The sequence below is a fragment of the Brassica napus genome, chromosome A9 (genome assembly GCF_020379485.1).
Source record: "Brassica napus cultivar Da-Ae chromosome A9, Da-Ae, whole genome shotgun sequence".
In the NCBI taxonomy this organism is placed as follows: Eukaryota; Viridiplantae; Streptophyta; class Magnoliopsida; order Brassicales; family Brassicaceae; genus Brassica; species Brassica napus.
In genome coordinates, this window is record NC_063442.1 from 15,917,420 (window position 1) to 15,931,084 (window position 13,665).

Sequence of the window (13,665 nt, forward strand, 5' to 3'; positions counted from 1 at the left end):
AAAAATGCATTTTTCCGCCAAAATCGCAAAAACGTGGTTCCCTCCAAAACCGTAAAAACGTGTTTTCTTGCCAAAAACGTATTTCCCGATAAAACCGCAAAAACCTGTTTTCTCGCCAAAACCGAAAATTTGTATTTTCCCGCCAAAACCGAAAAATCTCGTTTTCCCGCCATAACCGAAAAATCTTGTTTTCCCGCCCAAACTGCAAAAAAAAAACTCGTTAATTTTGAAATAATTCTAATGTAAATATATTAAATTAAATAATTAAATGTAATATAGTTAAAATTAATATCAAACATATGATTAAATTAACGTAAGGGTATTTTGGTAATTTGTTTGCTAAACTCATTTGAATAGAAATGAAAATAAAGAAACAAACATAAGATCCATTTAGATGATTCATCTAAATGAGCTATGTGGATGGACAAACAAACAATCACAAAAATCTGAATGGATCATTTGAATAGATCATACAAATGAATCATTTGAATGGAAATAACAAATGCTGAAACAAACGGCCCCTGAATGAATATAATGAGAGGAGTAATAATAATCTATGATCCACAATAAACCCTTTATTATGTCCTTTTCTTTGTCACTGGAAAAAGGAGAAGCCTTTAGTCCGAGGAAGGACTTGTCTCATAATGTCATTGATTAAATCGATTAGATCTTAAGAAGATAGCTAAACCTGATTTGGATATCAATTCCTGATATAAATATACTAACCCTTCTAAGTTACATCTCTTAATTTACAAAAAACCGAAAACGACAAAGAAAAACACAGAGATGGTAACTAATCAGTTCCTGCTCTAGTGGTTAGTGATCTACTATATGCTTTATAAAATTTTTAAAGAAGCTTTACTATGTTAAAGTGGATGGACCTTCACTGATGCATTTCATGAGGATTGGCATAGAAGTAATCTTCTTCCTTTGGTTTATCAGAGATTACTTTCCTATGTGCTGGTTCCCCCATCCTTCTTCCCTCATGAACCTCCTTGACATATACTGCAAACTGATCCCATGAGAGTGTCTTGTTGTCATGCAAGTCCAAAAGCTCCAATAGTCTCTTCTCTTCCGGTTCAGCAATATTGTTTTCTTAAACCTGATATATCTTTCCAAAAAAATGGAAACCCTCAGTTCAATAATCTCGCTGAGACTTTTAGTAAACATTTTGATTTTATGTAAAGTACCTTCGATGACCTTCAACAACTTTAGCCATGTTTCCATAGTAGGTAGGAATAAAAGTGTCGCTGGCTACTGATACAATGAAATCTAGAGCTGATGAATGGTTCTGAAAATGTTGCAGTTCCGTTGAGTCTAATAGCATTTCCTTTTTCACCTGATAACACATTGTGATTTATCATTTTGAAACTATATTATATGGTGAAAGCATGACAGTGTGACAGAAAAAAAAACTTACAATTCTTGGGAATGATTCTTTTAAAATGGCTAATTGTTGGAACTGTATCATTTGATTAAACAAGAAAAAAAAAACAAAAAGAAAAGAAGACCAAGAAAATGTGAAAGAGACAAGAGCAAACAAACTCAAAGGAGAAGTCAAAGAAGTTGGAGTGTTAGACTTTTCTTGTAAACTTAGTCTAGGTAAAGACAAATGGGAATGGTTAGGCTAAAAGTCTAAATATGTGTGCGTAGTAGTTAGAGAATCTACTATAAATATGTGTAAGTTTGTGTGTTTGAAACTTATGAGAAAAGAAAAAATGTCGACAGTTTTGAACAAAAAAAAAATTGAAGACAGAAAAAGTGTTCTCTCTTTTTTTTCTACAAGAAAACAAATTAAACGTGAGAGAGAAAAGAGAGGGAGTAAGCTTGTGTACATTATAACACAAGTGTAACAACAGAGAGTGAACAAGAAAATAGGAACAGAGAGAGAAATAGAGGTTGGCCATGAGTGAGAGGTCAAGCCAAGAAGTAAAAGTTCAACATGGTATTAGAGCTGTGTTGTTCAAATGTTAACAGTAATCTCCTCTCACCACCGTAAATATCACCAGCTTCAATGTATAACCAGGGCCGGCTCAGGTGCAGCCCAGGGCCCAAGAGAGAGAGAGGGGCCCATTATGTTTTTGAGTATTCAAAAAAAAAAATTTGTCAACTGAATATACGAAATTTAAGAGGCAGAACAGATACAGCTGGAAAATTATAGGAATGTTCATATAGACTGATTTTTCTTTTCAAATCAAAAACGTTTCGCGTTCCCCAAATATCTTTTTCTCACTAAATTCTTCGTTTCCCATTAGAATTCCATTTCCCCATATATAATTCCAATTTTTATTTTATTTTATGAGATCATGCTCTGTTCTATTAATATTATTTTATTTTTTAAAATAAAACTTTTAGTAACTAGGTTTATATATTTTAGACGGATCAAAATTTTATTCCTAATTATATGTCACTTCTTTCTAGACAATTAGATTGTATCATGGTGAACATTGAACAACATTTTGAAAACAAGTGCTAATACAAATTTAAAATCTGATGGTATAAAAATAATTTATGTGAGAGAATTGTTTTTAATACGACTAATCACTTCTAATCCCGTACGTGAGCATGATAATATTTTAAGCATTTGGTTTCATATTTTGATAAACTATACAATTTTGTTAGAAATAAACAATATTTTAAGAGTTAAGGGCCTATTTTGAAAAATTGCCCCAGGGCCTATGAAATGGTTAAGCCGGCCCTGTGTATATCTGTGTATCCTTATTGTGGAACCCTAATGCTTTTAAGACCGAAACAGTCTCTTCAGGTGTCAATGGACAACGCCCTTACACTCTGCTCTCCTTAGAGACTACCTCTTTCTCTTTCCACCATGGATATGCATACCTAGAAAGAGAACCATGAAATCAAGATTTTGTATAAAAGGTCAAAGCTAGAAGAGTATGTTACCTCATCTTTTTGAGCTCTTCAGCTTCTTCCTGAGTGCAACCAGAGAAAGCCAACATGTCCATCTCATATCTCAAATGCAAAGCCACAAAAGGCCCTCTTTGTTTGAGAATACTAACTAACTTTGCTCCTAAAGCCTCTATCTGTGGAGTGAATCTCACCTGGTCCTTGGAAGTTCAAACGGCATCTCAGCCTCTGGAGATGGAGAGAAAGACCATTGTTGGCTATCGAGTATCACTCCTGTTGAAATGTTTCCTGAACCGCGGCAAGAGCTAAAACAAGACACATCAATCAATAAAAACAAAACGCAGATCAGTCATAAGCAAGTAGGCCACATTTTCACGAAACGTCCAAAACTTTGAATACTGCAAAAATCTCTCTCTCTCTCTCTAGTGCCGCCATGGATTTTCTTTTCGGAGTTCATTTTTTCTTTTGATACTCACGTTGTTATCTCCTACAACACTATCAATCGGGTATGAGCTCATTCTGGACAACGAAATGCATGTCCGAGAATATTCATATATACAAACTCAATAACCGTTGGCAAATACTTCATCGTAAACCCTAACGAAGATATCATCCTCTTTCTGATTATCTGAAAATCACCGTCAAGGCGTCAAGGTAGTAACCAGGGGCGAAGCCACCTTATGTGGTGAGGTGGCACCTGTACGGCTGCACCCATATATATCTTAAAAATTAAAATTTTATAGCTAAAAAATTAAAATTTTGGTGTATTAGATAGTAAATGTGAACTTGGGCATTCATAATAACCCAAGTTCCAATCTCATTTTTATTACCAATAGTGCACCCAGTAAATAAATACTCTAGATTTGCCCCTGGTAGTAACTACTGGAACATTATCTCATCGATCGTTATCAATCTTAGATTAATAATGTTCTCCCTCTCTTGCTCTTGTGTAATATTAGTAGGTACTAGGTGATGCCGCCAACATGGGACGACGACGTTGCATGAAGCCGATAAGGTGGACTCAGGGCAGTTCTCGTTTACTGCGTATGAGACAGGTAATTTACATTGCGTGCAAGATTCAATAACTACATATACATATGATTTAGGGTTTGACTCGGTCTTGAATTTGAAAAGGAAAGAGCATCGTATAGACAGCTTCTACTTTCTTGAGTGTGTATACAAGGTTGCTACAGCATTTGTAGGTTTGTTTTATATGTATAGCATGTAAATGCAATATGAATTATGTTAGTCTTAATATATTGCATTTATACATATTTTCATTTACATATTGAATTTATAGATATGATTAACAGATTAAGTATGCTTCGCCGAAATATTACATATATATATATATTGCATTTACATGTTGAACTTACGTAAATGCATTTACATATCAAACAACACTTGGCCGACGCCCAATTTGTATGCTTATACATATTGCATTTATACATGATCTAGTATCATGTAAATAATATTTGACCCTTAGGGCATCATCATTAGTGCGAAATTCTTCCCAAATTTCTCAACCAAAAAATATATTTAAAAAGTTAAAAGTATGTGAGAAAAAGTATATTTAAAGAGAAACATATCTTTAAGAATTAGCAAGGAACTTTCAAAAACGGCTGAAGTGTTGGTTTTACATGTGTCTTTATATAAATGGTGGCATTAGATTTTAAACATTTAATTTTAATTTTAAGTAAAACTGTGTTAAAAATACTATTATAATGTTATCTAGAGAAGGTTGAGAAATTACCCAGTGCTGATGCCCTTATTATTAAACATTCTCTATGCTCCTATTCATATAGGAAAAAAATACCTTGGATTAGTGGCACAGCCAGAAAATAATTTTACCGGGATCATATATATATTAATTATTATATTAAAATAATATAAAATAAGTAAACACATAAATATAATTAATTTACAAGGGATTTAAAACATAACATTTGTGGATATATGATATTTAAGTTACAAACTGAAAAATGAAGGTGAAAAGGAAAGAAAATAAAAGATTGGGGACTTAAATAGAAAACAAATTTGTAAATTTGGTGGGGTCAGCTGAGCCCATTATGCCTTGAATAGCTCCGCTCCTGCCTTGGATATATGCTAAAGAAAGAAAACACTTAGATAAAGAGAAGAATTTAACATGACAAATTACAAAATTCAGTTACGTCTAGACTTTTAGGGTTAAAACAAGAAAGAAAAAAAAAAGAAAAAAAAAACTGTTAGGGTTTTGCTCCTCTTGAAATGGGGAAGCTCACATAGGCAACTGCGATGCGTTCTCTTTTTCTTCTCAGCATGATTATCCTTTTCCTCGAGTTCAGGTGCTTCTATAACTCTCACAACCTCCTTCACAATTTCCTTGATGAAATCAGCTTCACAGCTGCCATATATAAAGTATATGCTCAGATTTTGGAGGAAACGGACTAGAGCGAGAATGTGACTGGAAAGCATACCTCTTGTTTTTCAACGACAAACCCATCTTTCCTGATATACATTCCAACGCTTCCTTCCATTTCTTGATCTGATCTCCGCTAGTAATAGAAGCTCTGGCGAGATTCCAGAATTTATCTCCAAACTTACCCGTCTGTCTCCTCACGTCTCGTGCGCTCACCTTGTAAAAGATTGGAATGACTTGGATCTTCCCTTTATCAGCTAGTTTCTTCATCTTCACTAACTCATCCATGCACCAGCTCGACTCAGGATACCTATATAATTAAGTCGATTATGATTAGGTGATTACGGTTGTTGATTCTAATTCTGGTTCAATAATATAAATGTCTTTGTAGGCTCTGTGCAATGAACCAACGTAGCATGGTTGGTTAAAATCCCTATTTTGACACCCCCAAAATTCTGAAACCCGAGTTCAATCTTCGATGCTAGTTGTTCCCATTTTATTTTTTATTTTGTTACGAGCCAAAGCATCTACTCAATATATTTTTTTTAATCTTTTTTTTGGATCTAAATCAGTTTTTTTCTGGCTTTATAGAAACATTTATGTTATATATTCATTTTAAATGAGAAAGTATTCTTAATTTAATATTATATAATCACTATTTTAATAATATTTCAAATTATTATTTTAATAAAACTAAATTAAATAATTAATTTAGTTTAATTTATGACAGCTGTAAAAAAAATTTCTGGAGCCAATGTAGACACTTGATAATCAAAGAGCGTGGAAAATAGTATACAACCTGGTAGAGAAGATGGCAAGCGCAATGCTCGACTCTTCGATCCTTGCAAAGATATTTTTGAGATCTTTGCCTCTCTGCTCGTATTTGTCAACGATGAAGTTAATCCCATGCCGTTCAAAAGCATCAGTGAGATGACTCACGAAGCTGTGACGCAGTTGCTCTCCTCTGTAGTTGAAGAACACTTGATGGGACTTAGTAGGAGAGATGATCGCCATCGTATGATATCAAGAACACAGGAACTTAAGTACTTAACGTTGTTAAAACTATTACGTATTTTATAACGCTTTCTTCTTCCTCTCAAGGTGCCAACGTCAGTTTTCTAACGTCATCTTTGTCGGTGCCGTGCTCAGCTATTCAGGGGCCGAAGCAGGCCCGGCCCAAATAGTTCTAAGACCTTGTGCTTCATAAAAGAAAGTTCCCAAACTTTAGCTATATTTATACTTTTTCGCAAATAAGACCCTAGTTTTTAAAGAAAAATAAAATACCACGTGCAAATGTGCCTTGAACACATGTGCTAAGCAAGGCAAAACTGACAAAAATAAAACTATTTAACACATGAGTATTATACAAAATATGAAAATAGTTATGATAAAGTTTATACAATTCACTATATCCCCTATATATTAAAAGAGAAGTCACTTTATTGAGGTCTAGTAACGTGTCGCTCATAGGTAAATTTTCAACAAAATTGTTATAATTTGATTGATCGATTGTTTTTAATTTTTATTTATTTAAATTAGATCTAAAAATTTAAGGTAAGTCTAAAAACATTAAACATCACTTGCCATATAATCTAAAGAATATTACAAATAACAATTTATGGCAACTAATTTTTGAAATTATAGAAAGATTAATAATGTTTTATTTATTACTTTTAATATTTCTAAACTATAAAATATAATGAACGAATTTTTATATAAGATAATTATAATAGTTTTATACTCTACTTGATGAATTGTATTCAAATATAATTATATAATAACTATTTTAAATATTACAAAATCCAAACATGTTTATTTTATGATTTTTAAATTATTTATCGTTGTTTACAAAATATTTTTTTATCAGAATTTTAAAATTATTTATATAATGTTATAAATTATTTATAAAAATATAAATCCTGCTATATATTGATTGAGAAGTCACATAAGTGATTTTTATTACGTGTTGATCATAAATGAACTCTTGAAATTGTTATAATTTGATTGACCGGTGATTTTTAATTTTATTTATTATAATTATATCTAAAAGGAAAGGATAATTCAATTACCACTTTCCAAATAATCTACATAATATTAGAAATAATTATTTATGGTAACTAATTGTTGAAACTATGAAGGAGTAATAATGCGATCAATTTTTTTATTTATTTATAAATTACATAAAATAATAAACAAAAATATTTATTTGAATTGATAAAATGATTTTATATTCGTATAGTATTTGTATATAAAGTATCATAATAACTATTAATGTCTAATAATTCAATGCATGCTTTATAAATAATTTATAAAATTATAAATACATTTATAAAATTATAAATACATTTATAAAAGTATTTATATTGGCTTATCAGATGTTTAAAATTATTACAAGAGGTTCTAAGTCATTTATAGAAGCTTATACATTAATTTATAAAATGTATTTTGAAAATTTATCCTCCTATTACAATATTTTGAATTTTTTCATTTTTAATGGTAAAATTCTTCAACTACATTTACTTAGTGTACAAACCCATAAACTAAAGATTTACTAGTAGTAATGGTAATTATGACATGTTAGAGTTTTAATTCATTAAATAAAGTTAGTTTTTGTGGTTTTTCGTTAAATACTTAGTTTTGGGGTTTTTACCCAAATCAAACTTAGTTGAGGGGTTTTAACGTTAAAATTCTTTATTCTTTCCTTATTATCTATTATTTAAATCCTTATATTGGGATTTGTTTTATCAAAAACCAGTTGCAATCAACTGACGAGATATTTTTTTTCCTAATATCATGCTTTTAATATTTAAATATATATAGCAAGATTTGAGTTACCAAAATTATGTATATATTATAACCAGAATATCTTTAAAAATTTATTAGAAGATATTCTATCTCATAGCTGAATTAAAATTTATTAGAGGATATTCTATCTCATAGCTTCTCTTGAAAACTAGGTCATTTAGAAACTTAAACTAATTTGCTATATAAATATCACGTCACCCCCATCAGTTGCACGCATCTATATTTTACGTTTTCATATGTTTTTGATCGTTCTAATTTAAATTTTACTTTTGTGATCTTGCGCAGGTGTATGATAATCAATAATTAACTCATAGACGAGAACACCATTACTGGTAATTTTATGGGAGATTATTCTTCTCCGTTATTTTTGTTCTCTTCCTCTCCATGTTGTACCTCTATCTATATTTTTGCATCAGTAGTGATTCAACTAACAAAAAGAGACGACTATATTTATCCACGAACTGATCATCCCTTTCGAAAAAAGTAAATTTTTTTTATAAAGTTAAATCACTTATCAAGAATATAATATAAGATGTGTATGCTAATCAAGTACAATTTATTTATTGTGCGTGATCCTCTTCGGTACATCTGAGAGCCAAAGGTAATCTCAAAACTTTTTTAAATTTTTTGAAACTCATTGACGTTGTCCTATCAATTATATAATTTGTTATCTTTTGAGGATTGTTTACATCTTTAAATATTTTTGTTAGAATTACCTATTTTCTGACTTAAGGCTTAGAGAAGGAAACCGTAAATCAACTCTGTTGTTACAATGAAACCAATGATAATAAATCTCAGGTAATTCAAATCTCTCTTTTATATTTCTTGGCTAATTTTTTTTATTGGGGTTATGCGTGAAATATTTGTTTTTTCTCAATTATATTTTTATGATGTTTTAAGATTAGTGTTAAATGTGATCGTTTGAAGCATAATGCATTCTCAGAACACACCTCCATGATAAACACTTCTATGTAAATTGTGTCAATTATGTTAGTGATTTTGCATCTGAGTATTGTGACTGATGTTCCAAGAGAGAAAGCGCATCATCTCAAACCGAGATTGTTGCGAAAGGTAATTGGTTTATAGATGTAATTGGATAATTGACATCTAAAGGATACATTTTATTAGATAGTACCAAGCAGTCCTTTTAAATCTTTTGAACTCTAACTTTTTGAACTAACAGAATATTCATGCTTAACCTATAAGCAGTTCAAAGAGTTATGTATCTAAATGATACGCTTTATCAGATATAAATGATACGTTTTATTAGATAGTACCAAGCAGTCCTTTTAAACTCAAACAATGCCATATTCTGAGTTGTACACATTGTATTGACCTTTTTTTTCCTTGCGGTGTGTATTCAGATAGCAGTCGTGAAGTGCAGATATAAAGTAATATCAACCAAAATTAAGAAAAGTCTTTTAAAAGTATAGATAATCACATGGACATCTCTTGAACATGTCAAACAACCAACAATTTTGTCAGACCCGAATTTCTTAAACATGTTTTCTACTTTCTTTTTTCTTTTTATTTAGTTTCACCTGATGAGAAGTTTGAATCACAGACTCTTGACATTTTAAAATTTATATTATTTGTTTGTGTAATGGTGCAAAGGTTTCAATGAGACCGGCTTATCGTTCTTCCAAGAAAACAAAGGACTATGACAAGCTTGAAGCTGAAGTGAAGAAGAATAGAAGGATGATAAGCATGAAGGAGACGATGCTTTGAACAAGTTCCTCCGTGAGTTATATTCCGTGAGATATATTTGAATTCTGATGAGGATATGAACATAGTATAAATATCAATATGCCACATCAAATCTTTCATATTAACCACATACATGTAACATAAATATTATATAGTTGTAAATATGTAATTATCAATTTAATATCAATGTTAATGCCCGCACATGCGTGCGGGCGGTCCACCTAGTTGATAGATAAATGTGAATAGTTGTATACACTATATATCAGTATTAATTAGTGTTCTAAAAAATTAAATATATATTTTTAAATTTGGAAACCACACGTTAACTAAACTAATAAACTATTAACCATTTAATATTAAAAGTTAGCTATTCAGATTACGTAATATATGTTGAATATTTTTTCAATAAGTTAATTTAATACAAACTAAGTAGTTAGAAATTTATAAAAGAATCAAAACCAATTTATGTACACTAAAACTAGAAAAATGAGCAAAAGCTAAAATATAAAACAGAAATAAAAATTTCAAAAGATCAGCTACTTTCATTCTGTACTCGGCTTCTTGCAATCCGTTCTTGACCAGAAGGTGTTTTGGCTATTGGTCTCCGAGTGGTTTAGGAGCTTGTATAGGCAGTTCTAGAGTGATTTTATGGTTTGTGTTCTATAACCCTTGTTCTATAACATTTTGCGCATATTGGCGGTGACGATTACAAGCTTCGAGGTGTTCATCGGAAGCTAGCTAATCTGAAGACGACATGAGAATTCCCGCATCCAAGGCAACGAGGACAACCTCATGTTCTCGTGGAAATCGTCAGCAGTAGAGAATGAAAACTAATTTTTAAGGATATAAAAAGCAGACTGGCGGAACGTGTCGTGTCTAGTGGGTGGGCAAACCGGGGTTTAGCAATATGAAGACTAGGGAAATTTTGTTCAAATCAAAGTTGTAATCTAAATTGTATCCCACTCATATGGTTTGACTTCAATATAATTGTAATAAAAAGAAAAAAATAATAATTATAAAATACAGTAGAACAGATTTATTTTTCTCAAACGAAACATTCGCGCAAATGTGAGTTTCGTGAAAAAAGTAAAATTATATTTCTCCGGAGGGTCACATGTTTCATTTACTAAAATACGATTAATTAGACGATAATCCGCTCGCATGCGCGGAGTGAATTCATTATAATAATATTTGTTTTTTTTTTTTTTTTTTTTTGAAACAATAATAATATTTGTTTATTAATTGAATAGTTGTAACATTTTGCAACACTACAATCTTTATTGATTGTAACATGATGAATACAAATGTTGTTTTCTTACATGTATCATCGTTGTCGAATATCTAACGTATTAAAGCTCATTTTAGTTATTTTTAACACTTCATATGCACAAAATGAAATTAAGTTTTGCGGCTAACACAAATCGCAAAAACCAGATAGGCAACATTGATTGTAAAATGACAAAAGATGATTAGGTTTTCTACTCTCGACTTGTTTACTATTGACTCTGCATAAGTGATGTTATTTTCTACCTCTATAAAATTGTGCTTTCGTTCTCGTTTTTTTTCTCACTGATATGAGTTTTGTTTCCTTTTTAAACTTCTTTTGTGAATTCAGTGAATTACATAAGTGTCAACTAAAAAAGATGGACACCTGTAAAAATTATTTCCACTCCAGATACATATCTAAGAATCAAAATTCTGAAGAAAATCAAGCTGTTATAGAATATAAATGCAGACTTGAAATATAAAAGTATGTCTTTTATATATTCACCAGTCCGGTCTAAAAATTATCTCCTAAACAACAACAAAAAATTATTTATTTTATCAACCTATGCTTTTGAGGTTTAGTTACTGAAGAGTATATCGATAATATATATATATATAATACTTTATCATTCTAGTATATGTAAACTATGTATAAACTAAGAGCCGTTTGATTTATTAAATTATAAACCGGAAAAATTATAATAAATAGGTCAAATCTCTTTTTCATACAATTATAATAGCTAGACAAGGTAGTAGAGAGAAACAAACATTAGACGAATGATCAAATCTCTCATTCTTCGAACAAACTCAAAAGAAGGTTATTGGAATCTTGTCATGATATTTCATTAAAAGATTTTTATGAATAAAAATCAAGACTAAAATATTTAATCTGAATGAAATAATATATATATATATAGTACTTCCAATATTAAAAATTACTTCGATTTGAAAAAGTGTATTTATGGGATTGTCAGGATCAAATAACATATTAGAAACCACCCATTTAAAAAATATTTTGCATCAATAAAAATGTATATATTAGAGTAAGCGCATTAATCAAAACCAACACCTTTTGTTTATTTACAGTCATGCTTTTGGTAAATAAATCAAAACAATTATTTTATTTACTTTATATGGTATTTAATTAAACTTTAGTGACATTTACATAGATATATATAGTATCTTTTAATATAAATGTTTATTATTGACATTTCCTATTCATATGATTTTATTAACATTTGTATATTTGTTGTAACAAAAATTTAAAGCGTTAACCACAAAACTTTTAATGCGAGATTTATCAATACAAATTTCAATATTAAAATATTAAGATCTCAATAAATTTTCTATGAAAATTTTGAAATTAACATATTTATATATATATATATATATATATATATAATATGAATATCTATTGAAGACTTCATATTCATATTATTTATGATCATTTATATCTTTTTTGAACAAAAAAAGTTAAACCATGGATCACAAAATTTCAGTGTGAGTCTTTTACCATTTTTAGTAATTTATAGTCGTTTGAAAAAATTCAAAATATAACATATAAGAAATAATCTAATTTTTTTATTATATGTTTAATCTGATTGTTTAATTTTTTTTAATAATATAAACTTAAACAAAAAAAGAGAGGATACACTTTTTTAAATCAAATATGTATTATTCATAATCATTATTTGTCATATATATGTTAATCATATTAGTTAATTTCATAAGATTTATTAAGGAAAGAATAACGAATATTTTTTTGTATACTACTAATCAATTTGATAATTAGTTTAATAAAAACATAATGTATATTTATATGGACTAACTTATTTTTTATAGAAAATCTAAAAAAAATATCTTAATGATGACACGTGGCTTCTAAAATATGTCGTAATGTTTCATGGTTAATATATAGGAAATACTAATCTTACTTTTTCAAAGAGAATAAGTCTCTAGGCGATACTACTGCCAGAACCACACTACTGCCAGAGCCAGACTTGTGCAAATGCTTTTGTAACATGTGAATGGTTTGCCACCTTTTGGATCCCCATATTTACAAAAATTATTTGTACATTGAAAAATGTGAATAGGTCGTCACCTTTTGGAGCCCCCAATTTAGAAAAATTATTTGTTTTTTTTTTACCTATGTTCATATACATATAGTTATATACTTATATATATGATAAAAAATAAAAACAAGAGATATTTTTACTATGCATATATAAATTTAATAAAAAATAATAGATTTTGAGAGTAAAAATCTATTTTACAACAAAATAGAAATAACTATTTATATTTACAATTAAAATTATCAAAATCTTGTGATAATTATTTTAAAATAAAATACAATAACATATTTTAATTATTATAGTTTTATAAAAAAATTATATTATAATAAAATATTTATCATAAAATTTATATAAATTGCAAAAAAATAAAAATATTTAAAAGTTTAAAACTACTTAGAAATTTTTCTTATATAAATAGAAATAGTTTTTCTTAAATAATATAAATTATATAAAAATTAAAATACTTAAAATTTTGAAACTAATTATAAAATTTCTCATATAAATTATTTATATTTTCTTAAAATTGAATGGCTATTTTTATTTTTCATG

The 13,665-nt window shown here is 29.2% G+C and overlaps 1 protein-coding gene and 1 pseudogene across 1 annotated transcript; both read right to left on the reverse strand.

Moving 5' to 3' along the window:
* Nucleotides 1-384: 384 nt before the first annotated feature.
* LOC125578087 lies at nucleotides 385-3,386 on the reverse strand (annotated as a pseudogene).
* Nucleotides 3,387-4,936: 1,550 nt separating this feature from the next.
* LOC125578301 (disease resistance protein RBA1-like) lies at nucleotides 4,937-6,506 on the reverse strand. Its single transcript, XM_048740718.1, has 3 exons — nucleotides 6,066-6,506; nucleotides 5,325-5,576; nucleotides 4,937-5,251 (listed from the first exon to the last, which is right to left on the reverse strand). The coding sequence occupies exons 1-3, from the start codon at nucleotides 6,278-6,280 to the stop codon at nucleotides 5,056-5,058; spliced, it is 663 nt and encodes a 220-aa protein (XP_048596675.1). The 5' UTR covers nucleotides 6,281-6,506; the 3' UTR covers nucleotides 4,937-5,055.
* Between the last annotated feature and the right edge of the window lie 7,159 nt (nucleotides 6,507-13,665).

Bases quoted from the DNA above. Each gene is read 5' to 3' on its own strand.
- LOC125578301 (XM_048740718.1), bottom strand. From the start codon at position 6,280: ATGGCGATCATCTCTCCTACTAAGTCCCATCAAGTGTTCTTCAACTAC. The intron at 5,577-6,065 runs GTTGTATACTAT...TTAATTATATAG, and splicing joins CTTGCCATCTTCTCTACCAG to GTATCCTGAGTCGAGCTGGT. The intron at 5,252-5,324 runs GTATGCTTTCCA...TATATATGGCAG, and splicing joins TTGTCGTTGAAAAACAAGAG to CTGTGAAGCTGATTTCATCA.